At 50.0% G+C, this 18,965-nt stretch overlaps 1 protein-coding gene across 1 annotated transcript in view; it reads left to right on the plus strand.

Annotated features, from left to right (window-relative positions):
• Positions 1-17,583, plus strand: part of GART (phosphoribosylglycinamide formyltransferase, phosphoribosylglycinamide synthetase, phosphoribosylaminoimidazole synthetase) — a 38,334-nt gene extending 20,751 nt beyond the window's left edge. The window contains exons 13-23 of the mRNA XM_054293753.1: positions 3,755-3,849; positions 4,758-4,867; positions 5,506-5,704; positions 6,738-6,986; positions 7,287-7,439; positions 8,519-8,722; positions 8,984-9,115; positions 9,666-9,796; positions 11,522-11,663; positions 14,149-14,264; positions 16,749-17,583. Coding sequence (XP_054149728.1) covers positions 3,755-3,849; positions 4,758-4,867; positions 5,506-5,704; positions 6,738-6,986; positions 7,287-7,439; positions 8,519-8,722; positions 8,984-9,115; positions 9,666-9,796; positions 11,522-11,663; positions 14,149-14,264; positions 16,749-16,931 — 1,714 coding nt within the window. The 3' untranslated portion in view covers positions 16,932-17,583. The remainder of the gene's footprint in view (positions 1-3,754; positions 3,850-4,757; positions 4,868-5,505; positions 5,705-6,737; positions 6,987-7,286; positions 7,440-8,518; positions 8,723-8,983; positions 9,116-9,665; positions 9,797-11,521; positions 11,664-14,148; positions 14,265-16,748) is intronic.
• The last annotated feature ends 1,382 nt before the right edge of the window (positions 17,584-18,965 follow it).

An 18,965-nucleotide genomic window follows, 5' to 3' on the forward strand; every position in this document is an offset into this window, starting at 1 on the left:
TTTGAACCCCATCCGTGTACTCACCGTCAGCAAGACCAGCCAAGGCAGGATTATTTTGAATGCCTGATGTTCTTACTCTCCTAAATCTGAGTTAAACTACAGTGACAAGCACAGAGGCGTGATCTGTGTTGCTGCAGTTGTTAGGCCTGGTTTAGGGAAGGTCAACTTCTGCTTCTTGGGCTTTGGATCACAGATTTGCTCTGGTTTGTTTTGGATCACAGATTTGCTCTGGGTTTGTCTTGTCCAGAAGTCTGATATTCAATGTCATGAAATGAAAAATCATGCAATATCATGAAATGAAAAACCATTTAATATCATGAAATGTGGTCCCAGCCCCAACCTGCCAGAGCTCCAGGAGTGTTTGGACAGCTCTGCCAGGGATGTCCATGTGGGATTTTTGGGGTGTCTGTGCAGGGTCAGGGCTTGGACTGCATGATTCCTGTGGGTCCCTTCCAGATCAGGAGATTCTGAGATTTTATATATTAACAAAGTTGAAGCTGGCTTACTGGTTCTTTTTTAGCTTTAAGATGCTTTAGCTTTAGATTTTTTTATATGATTTTATATATTAACAAAGTTCAAGCTGGCTTATTGGTTCTTTTTTAGCTTTTAGAAATGGTTAAAATCACCTTGAACCCCCCACCTTGCTGGGATTTACATTTTACTGGCACAGCTGCCTAACACCAGGGTAGGATTCATCCCTTCTTTCCATTCTCATCCCTTTAATTGGCTCAGTATTTACTGTAAGGCTCTGGAGATCATATGGGTGTGGGTTTGTTTGTTTTTTTTTTTAATAGTAGGGAGTCTTGTTGCCTCTTTAATGCTCCTGAAAGCTTTTTGTAGTTTTTAAACTCATTTTTACCTAATAAGAAACTGCTCTGCTCCAAAGAGCTCCCAACATATCTTTTCCCAAGGGGTTTTTTTGTAGGCTGGGTAACACATCAGTGACAGTTCTGTTGCTGCTGGCAGTGTATCCTGATTAGCATTTTGTAAAATTATCATCAATAAACTTCCTAAAAGAACAAAGGTGTTGGTATTTAGTCTTCTTTCTCTCTCAAGTGCTGTGCATCTGTTGACAAGGTGGAATTGGGATTTGCAGCAGGAAAAAAAGCCCCCAAACCAGGTCAGAGAGGCAAGAGGAGGCTCTGGGAGCAGCTCCCTCCCAGTGTTCATTCCTTGCAGCCCCTGGAATGGCTGCCTGGAGGATCCCTCCTGCACAGGGAGGCTCCTGGGGCTGCTGCAGGCACTGCCCTGGAGGCAGCACAGGGTGCTTCAGCCCCAGAACCCCAGGCTGGGCTGGCTTAGAAAGGACCTTAAAGCTCATCCTGTCCATGGCAGGGACACCTTCCCCTCTCCCAGGGTGCTCCAAGCCCCAGAGTCCCCTCTGGACTCGGGGAGGAAGGGGGATGATGGCTCTGGAATCAGGACTCAGCTCCTCTTGCAGCCTGGCAGGCTCCAGTCCTGAGGCATTTCACCTCAGGAAAACAGCCAGAATGCTTCATGAAAAGTATTCCAGAAAATTTAAAGAACTAAAGATTCATTTAAATAATCAAAGCAAAAAAAAAAAAAATTAACAAATTTGAAATACTCCTAAAAACATGGTGCAAATCTGGTGGACATTTATCATATTCAGACTGAAAGGAGCTGACTTTGATCTCTGGTGGTTGCAGGCCAATATTTCCTTGAGTCTTATTCACAGCCTGAGCAGCTGCCTGTGGTGATTCTTGTCTTCCTGCCAGTTTTTGGGCAGGGTGTGCTGGGAGTGCAGACACCTTTGGATTTTCCTGGCAACGCTTCTCCTGGGCCAGTTCTTCTGGCACTTGAAGTCTTTATCAATTCCAGCTATTCCAGCAATGATCTTCACCACAGAAATACCTTTGATCCTAAAAAAAACCTCCCACGTCTTAAAATAAGATTTAATAGGCAGAGCACAAAAATATTTACTCCATTTAGTGCAATTGTAGGCATTTGTGTCTGTCTCTGACTTTTTCAGTGTTTGCTGAATTCTTACCTGGTTCCTGAGGTGGGTTTTGTGGATTAACTGAATTTTTTTGTTCAGCTGAGTAAATTCTAAATGCTTTTAAGTTGTTTTGTTGTATTTGTCCTTGTTAATCAACACTCTCAGAACTGAAACTTCAGGCTGAATCCCATGCATAGGAGAGAGAAAACAGGGATGGATCTAAAATAGGGATGCACCTGGTTCATGCCACTGACAGCCTGGGAATAACAACTGCTCAGCTGGCACGAGCCTGAGTGTTTGCTGCAGTGAAAAGTCATGAAATCCCTGTCCCCAGAATGGAAAGGTCCTTCTGTAAACATGAGCTGGTGTCCCCAGGGAGCTGTGGGGACACACAGGTGACACCAGTTTGTACCAGGGTGTTGATCTTGCATAAACCCTACCCAGATCTCACAGGCATCTCCTTCTGGGTTCCTGAGCCTTAGGAGCCTGGGTCTTTTGAAGGAAATATATTTTATATTCTTTATTGAAAGCCCATTGAAGTTAGAGAGGCATGGCTGCTTCTGAGGTGGGATCATTGCAGTGACAAGGAGAGGCAACCTTAGAGCTGCAGCTGGAAAAGCCTGGAAGGATGCTGGGGGTTATTGATTCACCTTGGGGGTGGAAAAGTGACTTGAGCTCAGCCCTGCTCTGACCCACCCGTGCATTTCTGTGCTTGGTTGGGTTTGGTTGGGTTTGGTTTGGGTTGGTTTGGTTTGATTTGGGTTGGTTTGGTTTGATTTGGATTGGTTGGGTTTGATTTGGATTGGTTTGGTTTGGTTGGGTTTGGTTTGGTTTGGTTGGGTTTGATTTGGTTTGGTTGGGTTTGATTTGGATTGGTTTGGTTGGTTTGGGTTTGGTTGGGTTTAGTTTGGTTTGGGTTGGTTTGGGTTGGTTTGGTTTGATTTGGATTGGTTGGGTTTGATTTGGATTGGTTTGGTGGGGTTGGGTTTGGTTGGGTTTGATTTGGATTGGTTGGGTTTGGTTCAGTTTGATTTGGTTTGGTTGGGTTGGGTTTGGTTGGGTTTGATTTGGATTGGTTGGGTTTGGTTTGATTTGGATTGGTTTGGATTGGTTGGGTTTGATTTGGTTTGGTTGGGTTGGGTTTGGTTGGGTTTGGTTTGGTTGGGTTTGGTTTGGTTTGATTTGGTTTGGTTTGATTTGGTTTGGTTTGGTTTGATTTGGTTTGGTTGGGTTGGGTTTGGTTTGGTTGGGTTTGGTTTGGTTTGGTTTGATTTGGTTTGGTTTGATTTGGTTTGGTTGGGTTTGGTTTGATTTGGTTTGGTTTGGTTTGGTTTGATTTGGTTTGGTTTGGTTTGATTTGGTTTGGTTTGGTTTGGTTGGGTTTGATTTGGTTTGGTTTGGTTTGGTTTGGTTTGGTTTGGTTTGGTTTGGTTCAGAGCTTTCCCACTGACACCTCAAGGGCTGGAGCTCTGGGCAGGGGACAAGGTGGGGATCAGTCACAGCTGGGACTCCATGGGCTGTGTGGATTCAAACCCTGCAAAATCAGATCTGTGCTGCTATTTTACCTTGTCAGGGGTTTGGTTGTTGGGTTTATTTTGGGATTTGGCTGTGTGATCCCAATACCTGATACTATTTTCAAAACTCTGGAATTACCCACCTGCTGCTCCTGGCAGTGCCTCCTCGGGCAGCAGGATGGGATTCTGCACAGTTCACCCACTCAGGGATGTACAGAAGTAAATATTATTTGGAAATACCTCCAGTAATCAGCTGCCATGCCATTTGTCCCCACTCTTGCAGAGGCCTGACCTACAAGAACAGTGGGGTGGACATTGAAGCAGGGAACACTTTGGTGCAGAAGATCAAACCCTTTGCTGCAGCCACATCCAGGTCAGGTAAGACCAGAACCTTCTGCTCCTGCTCTGGTCACTTCTTGGCACTGAGGTTTACCAGTTGATCTTGATAAAAAGCTCATCTTTATGTGCCCTGCCTGTTTCTAGGTGACACAGGAAAGCCTGTGGTAAGCAAATGCCAGCGATTTTATTGCAAATGCACAGCTTTTAACCCCCACATGGCTCTAAACTCCACCTCCTGAATGCCAGGAGTGTCAGAGAGCACAGTTCAGCACTGTGTAAGGATAAATGCAAGGAAAAATTTCACCATTAAGTACTGAGTTTGATTCCATGGATTATTATTTCTTGCACAGTGAACTCCGTCATTTGGGGGGATGAATGTTTAGACAGGTTATGAGATGTAGAATTCCTGAGACAGATGTGGAACCCACCTCTTTTGCTCAGTTGAATCAGCATTGATTCATCCTTGAGTTTGGGGCTCAGGCACATCTTGCTCTAGCAAGTCCTTGTAATTCTTCAGACAGATTTAAAATATTCATTTATGGAATGGCCCTTTTATTTCAAATGAACTGAGAACCTTCTAATGAAGTCAGGTGTACATAGAGGGGAAAATATAGATTATTTCACACCAGTACAACCATCTTACCACAATTCCTCCTGTGTTTCAGAGAAACCTTAGTGCAAGGGGGAAGCCTATCATTACAGGAATTACTGACTGCTCAGTCACAAAGTTGGGGATTTTTAGGCTTAGGCTAATGATGAATTAAAAAGGCAAAGCCAACCTAAGCAGATTAGGAGCTCCTCAGTGAAAAGGTTCTAAATGGCAGAGAAAAGCTTCCTGGTGACAAAGCAAAGCCGTGTTGCCAAACCTTGGAGAGAATTTGTGCTGGAGATGCTGGGGAAGCCCCTGGGAGTAAAGCTGGGCTGTTTCTCCTTTTCCTGGCTGGCAGGCTGCAATGCAGAGCTGGGAGGCTTTGCTGGGCTCTTTGACCTGAAAGCAGCTGGTTACAGAGATCCCATCCTGGTGTCTGGAACCGACGGCGTCGGCACCAAACTCAAGGTAAGGTGGAAATCCACCCAAAGGAGGAAAAACAGCACAGAAGGGAAAAGGTTCTGTCACAAAATAGCAGCTGTCCTGGAAAAATACCTATTGGTCTTTCTAAAAAAGGGGATGGAAACTGAAATTGCCTTTCTTCAGGCAAGAGAATTAAATACCTGTAAATAGCCAGATATGCTGATATCTGATAATATCAACTGATATGATAATACCAACTATCAGAAGTTGATATGATAATATCATCAGTAAATATCAGAAGTTGATAAGATGCCTAAAATAACTGGGTTTTAAATATTAAGACTATAACCAGGAATCTTGTTTCACAAAGGCAGCATCTCCACCCTCAAAAAAGATTAATTGATGGGGAAAAACATTTAAACCCTGGTTTGCTGTTGTGTTTGGGCTGCAAGGAAACCCTTTTGCAGCAGTTTCCTTCTCAGTGCCTTTTGGATCTGCCAGTGGAGACAGGAATAATTCCTGAAGAGAGTTAGGAGAGGATAACAAACAAAGCTGCTCCTCAAAGCGCACCTGGAGGGATTTTGGCCCATTGCTCACAGACTGCTCCTGATTTCAGTCCCCTGCAGAGCCTGCCTGTGCTCCAGGGGCCCAGAGCTGATCCCAGGCTTCTCCCTGTCTTGCAGATTGCTCAGGAGTGCCAGAAACATGACACCATCGGGCAGGACCTGGTGGCCATGTGTGTCAATGACATCCTGGCCCAGGGGGCTGAGCCCCTCTTCTTCCTGGATTATTTTGCCTGCGGCAAACTCGACGTGGACGTGGCTCAGGGCGTCATTGCAGGAATTGCTGATGCCTGCAGGAAGGCTGGATGTGCTCTTTTGGGTAGGAACACTTCTCAGGGGGATCTGAGGAACCTTCTGCAAGGTCTTTTAGTTGGTTTGAGTGTAGTTGGTTTCCTACTCTGTGGAAGAATCTGGGAGGAGGAAGAAAGCAAAGTGTTCCATGTCTTTGCTTTCAGGGAGCTCGATGTGAATCACAGTGGATTAAAAGCTTAGGTTAAATTTAGATTAGTTTTAGGTACAGATGTATGTTATATGTTTAGAAAAGGTTCTGTCCTTTTTTCCAAATTTTAGGGAAGTTAGGAACGCAAGTCCTTTCTCAGTGGGTGTCATTTTGGGTCTGTTTATAAGCTTTGAACAAGAGGCTCTTTATGCCCTGGTTTACTTTTTTCCTGCATGAACTGTTGGTCAGCTTTATGTTTGTTTTAAGGTGTTCTCTGCATTTATCAAATATAATCACCTCATTCATGCTGCAGCAAGGTCTGTGTTAGGTGAAACCTTGTGATGAAACCACCAAAATGTCAAGATTTTATGTCCAGTTCAAGATTTTCAAACCCCACAGGCCTTTCTGGAAGAGCTGAACCTTCAGCTCAACAAATTTAACTCATAACCCCCCTGATAGTGAGGGGGTGAAGGCTCATCCCTTGCCTGGTTTTGCACAATTAATTGTGGATTTAAGTGGTGGGTGGCCAAGCAGTTCTCCATCCTCCATTTGATCCAGCCTCATTAAATAGAGCTGAAACACCAGGACTGAAAAAAGCAGGTGAAGCTGGAGCACAGGGCAGGGAGTGCAAAGTGGGAAGAGGAGACAAAAAGGCAGAATTTTACCCAGAGCAGCTGGGGCTGCCCTGAATCCCTGGCAGTGCCCAAGGCCAGGTTGGACACTGGGGCTCGGGGCAGCCTGGGACAGTGGGAGTTGTCCCTGCCTGGGTGCAATGAGATGAGCTTTAAAATCCCTTCCAACCCAAGCCAGGGATGAGATGAGCTTTAAAATCCCTTCCAAGCCAAGCCATTGTGGGATTCCATGATCAAAGCCAGGCTGTTTCAGCCCCTCTCTGCTGTGTTTTGGTCCCCAGGAGGAGAAACGGCCGAGATGCCGGGGATGTATCCCCCCGGCGAGTACGACCTGGCCGGCTTTGCTGTGGGGGCCGTGGAGAGAGGGCAGATGCTGCCCCAGCTGGACAGGATCACGGAGGGGGACGTGGTCATTGGGGTGGCATCTTCTGGGGTCCACAGCAACGGCTTCAGCCTCGTCAGGAAGATCGTGGAGAAGTCGTCCCTGGATTTCTCCTCCCGCGTCGGGGTCTCCGGGGACCAGACTCTGGGTACTGCTTCCTCCTGAGCTTCCTCCCAGCTGGGCCTTTGAAACTTTTCTCAGGCACAAAAAAGAAAATCATTCCATCTTTAGCATGTTTTCATCTTTTTCTTTTCCTGGGAGTCACGTGTGCAGGGAAGAAACAAAGGGAGGGGGATAAATAATTAATTGTGGGCTAAAATGAAAAAGGTAAAACTTTGTGTTTCTCTCTAGTACAATGCTCATTACTATCCAAACTGCTGTTCTGAGATTTCCCCCATTTTGTACTGATTCCCATTTCTCTCCATGCTTTCCCGTCTGCCCTGGGCAGGAGAGCTGCTGTTGACCCCAACCAAGCTCTACAGCAAGACCCTGCTGCCCGTGCTGCGCTCGGGCCACGTCAAAGCCTACGCCCACATCACCGGAGGAGGCCTGCTGGAAAACATCCCCAGGGTCCTCCCAGACTCCCTGGGGGTGGTTCTAGGTGAGAGAGAAGGAGAGCTGTGGAAAAATCCCCACCTTAATGTGCCTTGCTGTGGCCACAGCAGCTGATTTGTGCTGTAGGAGCTGGACGTGTCTGTCTAGAAATGTTTGAGTTTTTCCTTGTACCTGAACCAGAGCCAGTCAAAACAGCCAGTGTTTCCTTTGTGGTGGAAAGACTGCTCCCCATTGAATTCCTTCCCCTGGGGGTGTTTGGGATTGGATTTCATAGGACACTTGCAAAAAGAAAACAGCCTTACCAGCATTCCCAAGTCAGCTGCACCATTTGCAATTCCCTATGAAATTATTGCTAATTAAATGATACTCATGAAGTTCTCAATTAGCATTCAGAGGTGGTTGTGAGCTCAGGGACAGCTCCTGCTGTTTGGCTTCATCAATCCTCAGCACTCTCCCCTCAGGTGTGCTGGAAAGGTTTCACTGCTGGGGAAGGTGGGAAATGGCTGGCACAGGTTGTGAGAGCTCACGGGGTTGTACAATAAAATAAGGAATTAATAGTGAGTTCTGAACTCAAGAACTGCACATAAATCATTTTCCGCTTGTCCACTGATAAATATTTATGTGTATGTGCACCCCTGCTCTGGAGCCAGGCTGGGAGAGCTGGGAATGTTCAGCCTGGGGAGGAGAAGCTGCAGGGAGAGCTCCGAGCCCCTGGCAGGGCCTGCAGGGGCTCCAGCAGAGCTGCAGAGGGACTGGGGACAAGGCCTGCAGGGACAGCACCCAGGGAATGGCTGCCAGTGCCAGAGGGCAGGGCTGGGTGGGATCTTGGCAGTGAAGATTTAAGGTCCCTTCCCACCCAAACCATTCTGTGATTCCATGGATCTGTAGAAATTGGGATAGAACCATTTTCAAAGAGAACATGACAAGAAAGAAATTTCCTGTCCTTGGAATTCCTTTCCAGTGCTTTGTCCAGAGGCATTTTTGTGCTGCTGTAAGTCATCCTCACATGGTTGGAACTGGGGCAGAGGGGGATTTTTGTGACAGATTTTACCTCTTAACACCCCAATAATTGTAGTCCCTTGGCAGCAATTCCCACTCTTGATCTGTATTTCCCATTCTCTTCAGATGCCCTCACCTGGAAGATCCCTGAAATCTTCTGCTGGCTGCACAAGGAAGGGAACCTCTCTGAGGAGGAGATGGCTCGGACCTTCAACTGTGGGGTGGGGGCAGTGCTGGTGGTGCAGCAGGAGATGGCCCAGCAGGTGCTCAGGGACATCCAGGGACACGAGAGCGCCTGGACCATCGGCAGAGTGGTGCCCCTGCAGAAAGGTCACTGCAGCTTGGTCTGCCCTGGGGGGAATCAGCAGAAACCAGAAGCAGAGGGAAATTCCCTTGTCTGGGAGTCTCCATGAGGTGAAAACCTCTGCATGGCACCTCCCTGACTTTTTTGTGGGGGTATTGAACTGGTTATCAATTATTATTATTAGAGTTCATTAATCTCTTCCATGGGTGCTTTTCTCCTCTCTCTGTTTCTCCCTTTACTGACACTTTGTTTTGCTGATTTTTGGGTTTTTCCTTGTGCCTGCTCAGGCTCTGACAGCGTTAAAGTCCTCAACCTGCATCGGGCCCTGCAAGCAAACAGGTCCCTGTGTGTGCAGAGCCACATCCAGGGCAAGATCCAGACAGGCAAAATGAAGGTTGCTGTCCTCATCTCTGGAACAGGTGAGTGCTGCTCTTTGCTGCCCTGGGATCCAGACTCTGTGCAGAAGGGAATTCAGCTTGCATTTAAAGTCCCTGCAGTTCTCCATGGGCACTCTGGTGGGTTCTAGCAGGCAGGGGAGATGTTGTGCTTGGATTGATGGCAGTCACAAACCTCTTTTAACCTCTGCTGCAAACTGGGTTCAATTTATTCCCAAACCTCTGCAGGTGTCCAGATTCAGGCTCCCACTCTGGTCCCTGCAGGAACAGCAGCATCATTTCACAGATAGAGCAGAAGTTCTTCTTGCCATGTAGAACTCCATCTCTTCTATTTCCAGTGTTCCCAGTCACTAAGGCCACCAATCCAGTGCTATCAATTACAGTTTCCAAGTGCAGCTGCCAGGAAAGGCCTTCAGCTGTCTGAATCAGATCCCAGCAAATCAATTAAAAAAGGATTAAAGTTTCATCAGGGCTGTTTGGTTTGGTCTCCCCCTCAGTGCTGCTTATTTAAAGCCTCTTCCAGCTGTTCCCTCTATTTATTCTCAGGCTCCCTGAGTTATTCTCTCTCCCCCAGGCACAAACCTGGAAGCCCTCATCAACAGCACAAAGAAAGACACCAGCTATGCACAGATAGTTCTGGTTATCTCCAACAAACCTGGTGTGGAGGGGCTGAGGAAAGCTGAGAGAGCTGGGATTCCTACAAGGGTGAGCATTTCCTTTTGTAATAGCCACCATTGGCTGGGACTGCAGCAGGAAGGTGCTGATGAGTGTTATGGGGTGACACATGGGCTGGTAGGGAGCCTTGGCTTTTCTCTTCTGGTCTGTTGTGAACTTGTGACAGCAAAATCCTTCCTTTTCTCCTTCTCTGCCAGCAGTCCTGATGCTCTGGGGACAGTTGTTGCATTAAACCAGCATAAAGTTTTCAGTTACAGCTTAAACATTGTGAATTGCTTGACTGTAGGGCATTGACACTGAAGTACCAACCTATTTTTTGTGAATTTAATTTTAAAATGACCTGGTGGTTCATTTGAATGGAATAGAGAGGTCACCCTCAGTGGGGCCTCCCTCTGACTGCCTGGGTATTGCCTCAGGCTCCCCAGGAATCATTCCCAGGGCTCCCTGAGCTTCCATGGGTTTTGTGTGCCTTCCCTTTGTGTGGCAGATCTGAAATGATCCTGTTGTCACTTAGAAACCTTTTGCAGTCACTGTTCCCTGCTGAATACAGACCCAGGGAAATCGGGGACCTGACTTTGCTCCTTTATTGGTGCTGGGATCTGTGCTGGTGCTGCAGCTCCTCCTTGGGAGGACACAAAGGGCACGAGGGAAATGTGAAGAACAAAGAGAGAATCACAGACTGGCTTGGCTGGGAAAGGCCCTGGAAGCCCATCCAGTGCCAACCCCAGGGTTTCTATCAGGGAAAAACCAGTGTGGGAGAGCTGATGGCCCTGGGGCTCAGCTGTGCACTGAGGGGTGGGACAGGCACAGGGGCAGAGGCTGGTGCAGCCCAGGGCTGGGCTGGGCTCTGTGCCTGCTGTCCCTGTCACCTGAGCAGCCCTGGCTTTTCCCAAACCACCCCTGTGACTCTGGTGGCCTTTGACAGGGGCTTCTGTTGAAGAATGGGTGCTCTAAGTTAGGTAATGGTCCCTTATCCTGCTTAAATCAGGGGATCTATCCTGGAAAACACACAGCTCAGGCTGGGAGAGCTGGGGGTGCTCACCTGGAGAAGGGAGAGCTCCGAGCCCCTGGCAGGGCCTGCAGGGGCTCCAGCAGAGCTGCAGAGGGACTGGGGACAAGGCCTGCAGGGACAGCACCCAGGGAATGGCTGCCAGTGCCAGAGGGCAGGGCTGGGTGGGATCTTGGCAGTGAGGAATTGTTCCCTGGCAGGGTGGGCAGGCCCTGGCACAGGGTGCCCAGAGCAGCTGGGGCTGCCCCTGCATCCCTGGCAGTGCCCGAGGCCAGGCTGGGCACTGGGGACAGTGGGAGGTGTCCCTGCCATGGCAGGGGTGGGATGGGATGAGCTTTGAGGTCCCTTCCCACCCAAACCAGTCTGGGATTCTGGGATTCCATCATTATGGGGTAGGGGCTGGTTTAGGAGTTTTGAGCAGCCTTTTTCCCAAGCTTTTCTGGTGCAGTTTTTGCCTAGATTCAACTGCTTATGACTGCCAGGGGCTTTGAAGTGGGGGAAATCTTTGGAAGACTTCAGGATGGCTTAAAGCCCTGCATTTGTAGGGTGCTCCATGGATCACCAAATCCATGTAGGGTGTTCCATGGGATTGAGAGCTGTGGGTTATCAAGCCCAACGTGTTTGTCCCACTGCTCCCTGTGTGTGGGGAGGAGCACAGGCTGCACTGTGTCTGTCAGCTGGGCATTGAGGAGCTGTTCTTCCTCTGGAACTGCCAGCACATCCCTGTTCTGTGCTTTGGTGCCCAGGTGGTGGAGCACACGAGGTACCAGAGCCGCGCCGAGTTCGACAGCGCCGTGGACAAGGTCCTGGAGGAGTTCTCGGTGGAGCTGATCTGCCTGGCCGGCTTCATGCGCATCCTCTCGGGGCCTTTTGTCAAGAAATGGGAAGGTGAGCCCTGCTGGGGGGCTGTGCATGGGCACCAGGGCATTGCAGAGGTTGTCACCAGGAAAAAGAGAGAGGGCACCTGATTAAACACGGTGATGTTCAAGGTTCCCTTCCAACCCTGCCCATCCTGGGGCTCTGTGAAATGAAACCCTTCCCATCTTGTAAGGAAAAGGGTGAGAGGGAAAGGCAGAGCACCTGTGCAGAGCCTGAAGGAAGCCAAGGGCAAACACAGATCTGGAGTCTTTGATTTCTTAGAAAATATCTTTTAAAAGGCTGTGAAGGCTTTGTGCCTCTGCACACAGGAGGTGCTGGCAGAGGTAAGCACCCAACCACTGAGATTCCTTCCCCTGACAGAGGAGCTGCTCTGGGTCCCTGTAAAACCACCAAGCTGGGCAGCATTTTGCAGTTCTGGGTAAGAAGCCCTGGCCAGTCCCAGGAGCTGCCCGAGTCCATGGTGGGGTGTTCCACAGGCAGATCCAGGCTGTGCTTGCACAGAATGTTCACAGTGTCTCCACTCTGCTCATCTTTTAGTTTTCCAGCTCTCTGAGAGGCTGGTGACACCTTCAGGGCCTGCTCTCCCTGCCCAGCTGTTGCTTTTCTCTCCTCCTGTGTTTTCCAGGAGTCCTGAGCACACAGAGCAGCTGCTGCTTGCTCTGCTTTGGGGCCAGGGTTACCTAAACCTACCCAAAACAGGGACAGCCTGGTCAGCCTCTGCCTTGCAGCTTTCACTGTTCTTCGGTGACTTTTGTGTTCCCCTGGGTGTGCCAGCAACATTTCACACCCGAATTTCTTTTCAAACCTCTCTTTAGAATCAGTAGAGCAAAGCAGGCACTGCTGAGAGGCCTTGCTGTGGTTTTGGAGCTGTCAGGTGAAGCCAGTCAGGTGAATTGGTTTTGTTTGTCTCCCCTCAGGGCCCAGAGATGGAAGTGCCTGTGCTGTGGGCAGTGTCAGGAGGGGACAGAATCTCTCACTCCAAGGGATGGCTTTGGAGCAGTCTCTGTAGAGGACAGAACAGAACTGCCTCTAGTGCAGAACCTTGTGCAAATAAAGGATTTTAGTGCCTTCTCATTCAGGGACAGAGCACTGACCCTTGTCCGGTACAGTGCAGGATTTGCTTTACCTGCATGACTGTGTGAGAGAAAAGTAAAGACTTTTTCCAGACAGAAGAGTTAAACTAAAGAGTTAGTGAATGAGTTAAATGAGTTAAACTCATTTTTTAAATGTCCAGAACTGGACTGAGCTTGAAAACCTGAGCTGGGACCACAAGATGTGAGCTCAGACCTTGAGCTCAGCTCAGGGAGCTGGGCCAGCTGCAGGATCCTGTCCTGGCCATGCCTGGCCACTGATCCCCAGAGTTATCCAGGAAGAATCAATTCCTGCTGCTGCTTTGCTCAAAGCTGCTCCTTTTTCTCTCTCAATCACAAGGACACTGAGTGGGAGTTATGAAATTCCTTCTTGCTTAACAGCCCTGAAGTGTGAATTATGGCTGTTAACAAAGGACAGGTTAAAGTGTTAATTGTGAGTGATAACAAAGCACAGGTGGAAACAGAACCAAACAAACCCAAGCAAGCAGGAGCCCACATCCCATTCTGATGGGAAACGGAGGCAGAGGAGCAGGGAGGTGTTTCCAGCCCACTGTCCCCGAAACCTTTTGGGCTCAAGCTGCAGGGAGGGAGATGCTGATGCTTAAAAATGGTTTTATTTAGATATAAATAATATCTCTCTATCTGAGACACTGCTGGACATCAGATGAGACATTTGCTCCTGTAACTTGCCCAGATCTCCAGGGGCAGGAAGTCCCCAAGATGCTGCCAGAGAGAGAGAAGAGTAGAATGGAGATTACAGAAAGAATTAAATAAAATAATGGTAATGGGAACACTGGAGCAAAGGAGGCTCAGGGGCCCTTGTGGCTCTGCACAAGGCCCTGCCAGGAGGGCACAGCCGGGGGGGTCGGGCTCTGCTGCCAGGGAACAGGGACAGGAGCAGAGGGAGCGGCCTCAGGCTGGGCCAGGGCAGGCTCAGCTGGGACAGCAGCAGCAATTTGCCCATGGAAAGGGAGCTCAGGCCTTGGCAGGGGCTGCCCAGGGAGCTTTGCAGTGCCCATCCCTGCAGGTGTGCCCTGGAGGTGGCACTGAGTGCTCTGGGCTGGGGACAAGGTGCCCATGGGGCACAGCTGGCACTGCATGGGCTGGCAGGGCTGTGCCAGCACCAGGGATTTGGGATCAAAGAAGGACAGGGTGCTGAGGGAAGGGACAGCTACATCAGCCATTAGCATTATTAATCCCTGGGGGTGTGTTCAGCCATTCATTGTAACTGCACTCTGCTAATTCAGACACAGACACCGCAGCACTTGGGGCTGGCTGGCTGCTGGCATCTTCAAAGCTTGTGAAAAATCCTTTGCACAAATCATTTTGTTCCTCTGTTCGTTGCGGCCCTTCGAGCAGCCTGAAAGTGCTGAAAGCCAATAACCTCAGCTCTGCTTTCCCAGGGAAAATCCTGAACATCCACCCGTCCCTGCTGCCGTCCTTCAAGGGAGCGCACGCGCACAAGCTGGTGCTGCAGGCCGGGGTCAGGGTCACGGGCTGCACCGTGCACTTCGTGGCTGTGAGTACCCCTGCTGCCCCTGCATGCTCCCCTGGGAACATCTACTGCTCCTGCTGCCCCTGCATGCTCCCCTGGGAACATCTGCTGCACCTCTGCATGCTCCCCTGTGAACATCTGCACCTGCTGCCCCTGCATGCTCCCCTGGGAACATCTGCTGCACCTCTGCATGCTCCCCTGTGAACATCTGCACCTGCTGCCCCTGCATGCTCCCCTGGGAACATCTGCTGCACCTCTGCATGCTCCCCTGTGAACATCTGCACCTGCTGCCCCTGCATGCTCCCCTGGGAACATCTGCTGCACCTCTGCATGCTCCCCTGTGAACATCTGCACCTGCTGCCCCTGCATGCTCCCCTGGGAACATCTGCTGCACCTCTGCATGCTCCCCTGTGAACATCTGCACCTGCTGCCCCTGCATGCTCCCCTGGGAACATCTGCTGCACCTCTGCATGCTCCCCTGTGAACATCTACTGCACCTCCTGCCCCTCTGCATCCTCCCCTGTGAACATCGGCACTTCTGCATCCTCCCCTGTGAACATCTGCACCTCTGAAATCCTTCACTTTGAACATCTGCCCCTCTTCATCCTCCCCTGTGAACATCTGCAGCTCTGTATCCTCCCTTTTGAACATCTGCCCCTGCTGCCCCTCTGCATCCTCCCCTTTGAACATCTGCACCTCCTGCCCCTCTGAAATCCTTCACTTTGAACATCTGCACCTCTGCATCCTCCCCTTTGAACATCTGCACCTCCTGCCCCTCTGAAATCCTTCACTTTGAACATCTGCACCTCTGCATCCTCCCCTTTGAACATCTGCACCTCCTGCCCCTCTGCATCCTCCCCTGTGAACATCTGCACCTCCCTGGTTCTCTGAAATCCTCTCCTTTGAACATTCTCACCTCAGAGCCTGCTGGGAGCACCCCAAACCCTCGTGTTTGATCTCCTGCCCTCTGTGTTCAGAGCTTTGTATCCAAAGGAGGTGGAGATTTTATTGTGGCCACACAGTGCTGTAGTTTGCTGGCTCTGGAGAAGGAATGGAAATGGGTAATTTGTCCAGGAGTTTAGGCTTTCCCTAAGGGAACTTCTTCCCTAAGCATCCCACTGCTGCCTTCCACCCACTGGAGAGGGGGAATAGTTAATGTAAGGCCTTGGCTGAGCCAAAGCTTTGTTAAACATGGCCCAAACTTCCTGGGTTTTATCCTAAACCTGCCTTGTTTCTTGCTTTCAAGAAAAAGAAAAAAATAGAAACAAACAAAAAAAAAACCCACTGGAAATGGCACAGGATTTGTTAAGGAGTGATCAGATGTTTGTGGGAACAGAGAAAAACTTGACAATTTATGCTGGTCAGACCCTAAGTAAAGAAAGAGCAGAGATCTCAGCTTCAGAGCCACATGTTTTCAGGCCAGGGATCATTGGTTCCCTTTTGGTCACTTCTCAGGGTTCAAAGGTGTCTCCTCTGGCTCTCCTCTCCCTCTGCTGCTGCAATCTGTCTCAGCATTTTTGCTTTCCCTTGGAAAAAGAGAGTGGAATTGTTAGCGTTCAAAAACACATAATCATGGGGGATTATATGCGGTGCTTTTTATTAAGAGCTCTGGGTGTCAGGGGTATATTCAACCCAAATCTGACTCCAACCACACATCCGAAATGATCATGTTTTATACTCTATTGTTATATAACTTTCATGTTAATTATTAAACTTATATTGTTCTATTGTATACATAAATTTAGCCCCTCTCTGAATTTCCAACATAGTTTCTCATTATTCTTCTTATGGTTATATAATAATTATATTTAATTACTAAACAATCATCACATCTAACAATCATATAATTTATCATACTGCTTACGCAGGTGCAGTTGATCTGGGAAAGCACAAAGTCTAACATTTTAGATTCTATCTTTAACTTTTTCCAGGGTTCCACTATCAAGACCCTAAGTAAAGAAAGAGCAGAGATCTCAGCTTCAGAGCCACACGTTTTCAGGCCAGGGATCATTGGTTCCCTTTTGGTCACTTCTCAGGGTTCAAAGGTCTCTCCTCTGGCTCCCCTCTCCCTCTGCTGCTGCGATCTGTCTCAGCATTTTTGCTTTCCCTTGGAAAAGGAGAGTGGAATAATTTTTCCCAATAGAAGGGAAAACTGCATTCTTCTCTCTATGCCTTGACTTGGTGTTTCTCTGTGTGGCAGCTGCTGAGGAACAGCCCCTGCCCTGCAGGGATCTGCCCCAGCAGCGTTCCAGGGCAGATCTGTCCTGGCTCAGTCAGAGGGGGAATGAGGCAAGGACCGCACAGAATGTCCTGCCAGCCCAGCCCCTCCTGTCCCTGGGCTTTTCTGGGATAGAAGTGTTGCTCCCTGCTCTTCTGCCTCCCTCCTGCTCTCTCTGAACCCTCCCCAGAGCACAGCCAGCCCCAGCCCCTGCTCTCCCCGTCCCACCAGCCCAAACCCCAGTTCCTGCCAGCTCCCCGAGGCACCCCAGCCTGACCTTGCTGTTGCAGGAGGAGGTGGACGCCGGGGCCATCATCTTCCAGGAGGCGGTGCCGGTGAAGCTGGGGGACACGGAGGCCACGCTGGCCGAGCGGGTGAAGGAGGCCGAGCACCGCGCCTTCCCCGCCGCGCTGCAGCTGGTGGCCAGCGGCGCCGTGCGCGTGGGCGAGGCGGGCAAGATCTACTGGAAATAGAGCCGGGCCTGGCACGGGCCTGGCACGGGCTCTGCCCCTCACGGTTCAAGGTTCAAATCCCAGGAAAGCCACCAGTGGGAATTTGGGGGCCGTTCCCAGAGGGTGCAGCAATGGCTCCTGCAAGTGCTTCCTCATTTTAATCGCTTCCTTGGCCAACAGTTTGGTTCTCTCAGTCGCGTTCCTGACAGCCCCAGTGCAGCCAGGTGGGTCTGAGCAGCCCTGGGGCGGGCTGGAGACAACACTGGAGACCCTTCCATGCAAAATCCCAATCAGTCTGGGAAGTGCACAAGCCTTCGTCACGTGGCTGTCTCCAGCATTGGGATTAACTTCCACTCGTGCCAGGTGGGGAATGTGGTGGATCTCCAGCTGTGGATCTCCAGCTGTGGATCTCCAGCTGTGAATCTCCAGCTGTGAATCTCCAGCTCTTTGCCAGCCACCAGGGCTGTTCCCTGACAGGGACCCTCCCTGTGCTGGGAAGTGCTGCTGAGGGAAACTGCAATGGGAGAGACAGACAAAGGCAGAACCCTCCACTCTAAAAACCTCATCAGACCAGGAAAAACTGGCTCCCCAAACACCAATTATTGGATTTTTCTCCATTTGCTGCCTGGTTTGATGGTGGCCCAGACCCTCGACGCACACTGTCATTTCCAAACCTGAACCTGCTGTCCAGCAGATGCCAGCAGCATTCAGTGTCTGCTGCCCCTTTTTTCCACAGCATTCCCATGTGAATTCCCACAAATTCCCCTCAGATTCAGGGGTTTATTTTTTTACATGAGTAGAAAGACCAGACACAAAACACGTCCTTGGCTTGTGAAACATTCCTCAGGAATTCTGAAGTGCCTTTATTCTTGAACCAGCCTTTTCACCTGCAATAACACTGAGGGACACCCAGGAATTATGAACATTTGGAAAACAATCGGGGTTTTTGTGCAGCTCAACACTTGTGGTTTTCTTTTAGTATTTTCATATAGTTATGAAACCATTTTAATGTTCTTACTGAAAGGATCAGGTTTCCCACACACAGAGCAGATGAGGTGGTTTGGAGCTCCCCTTAAACACAGATTTAGAGAAATCTGATTTTGAATCAGAGAAAGCGGATTGTATTCTGGGCTCTGATGTCCTGACGGTACTCCCATGTTGGCATATTCTCCTTTGGGATTTGAAATAAAGCCTAATAAATGAAATAAAAAATTCTATCTACAAGTATTTCCTTGGAATTGATTCCCAGGGCTGCTGGGGGGAGGAGGGAAGGGGCTGTGCATGGTCTGGGGGCCATGGGTCAATGGGGAGGTCACAGCTCCAGCCAGGGAAGGCAGAGGAAATAAAGACTTGGAGGGGTGAAATCAGTGCCTGTGCAGGGAATCAATATCACATTATTGATCAGAGCAGCTGATCACTGCAGAGAGGCCAACAGAGAGAGCTGGCCCAAATCCAATATCCATCTCCATCACAGGCACCTTGGTCCAGATTGCCATGTGAGCCTGATGTGAAATGGGAGAGACCCCAAATCCCACCCAGTGCCACCCCTGCCATGGCAGGGACACCTCCCACTGTCCCCAGTGCCCAGCCTGGCCTTGGGCACTGCCAGGGATGCAGGGGCAGCCCCAGCTGCTCTGGGCACCCTGTGCCAGGGCCTGCCCACCCTGCCAGGGAACAATTCCTCATGGCCAAGATCCCACCCAGCCCTGCCCTCTGGCACTGGCAGCCATTCCCTGGGTGCTGTCCCTGCAGGCCTTGTCCCCAGTCCCTCTGCAGCTCTGCTGGAGCCCCTGCAGGCCCTGCCAGGGGCTCTGAGCTCTCCCTGCAGCTTCTCCTCCCCAGGTGAGCCCCCCCAGCTCTCCCAGCCTGGCTCCAGAGGGGCTCCAGCCCTGGAGCAGCTCTGTGGCTCCTCTGGGCTCTCTCCAGCAGCTCCATGACTTTGTTGTCCCAGCAGCAGATCCTGTTTGGGGTTACTCTGGGAAGTTCCCACTGCTCTGCCACAGAAATTGATCCCTTGGGAGGATGAATTCCCCTTGGAAACACCAGATCAGTTTT

The sequence above is a fragment of the Melozone crissalis genome, unplaced genomic scaffold, assembly GCF_028551555.1.
Source record: "Melozone crissalis strain CALT ecotype California unplaced genomic scaffold, PUWL_Pcris_2 ptg000187l_1, whole genome shotgun sequence".
Lineage (NCBI taxonomy): Eukaryota > Metazoa > Chordata > Aves > Passeriformes > Passerellidae > Melozone > Melozone crissalis.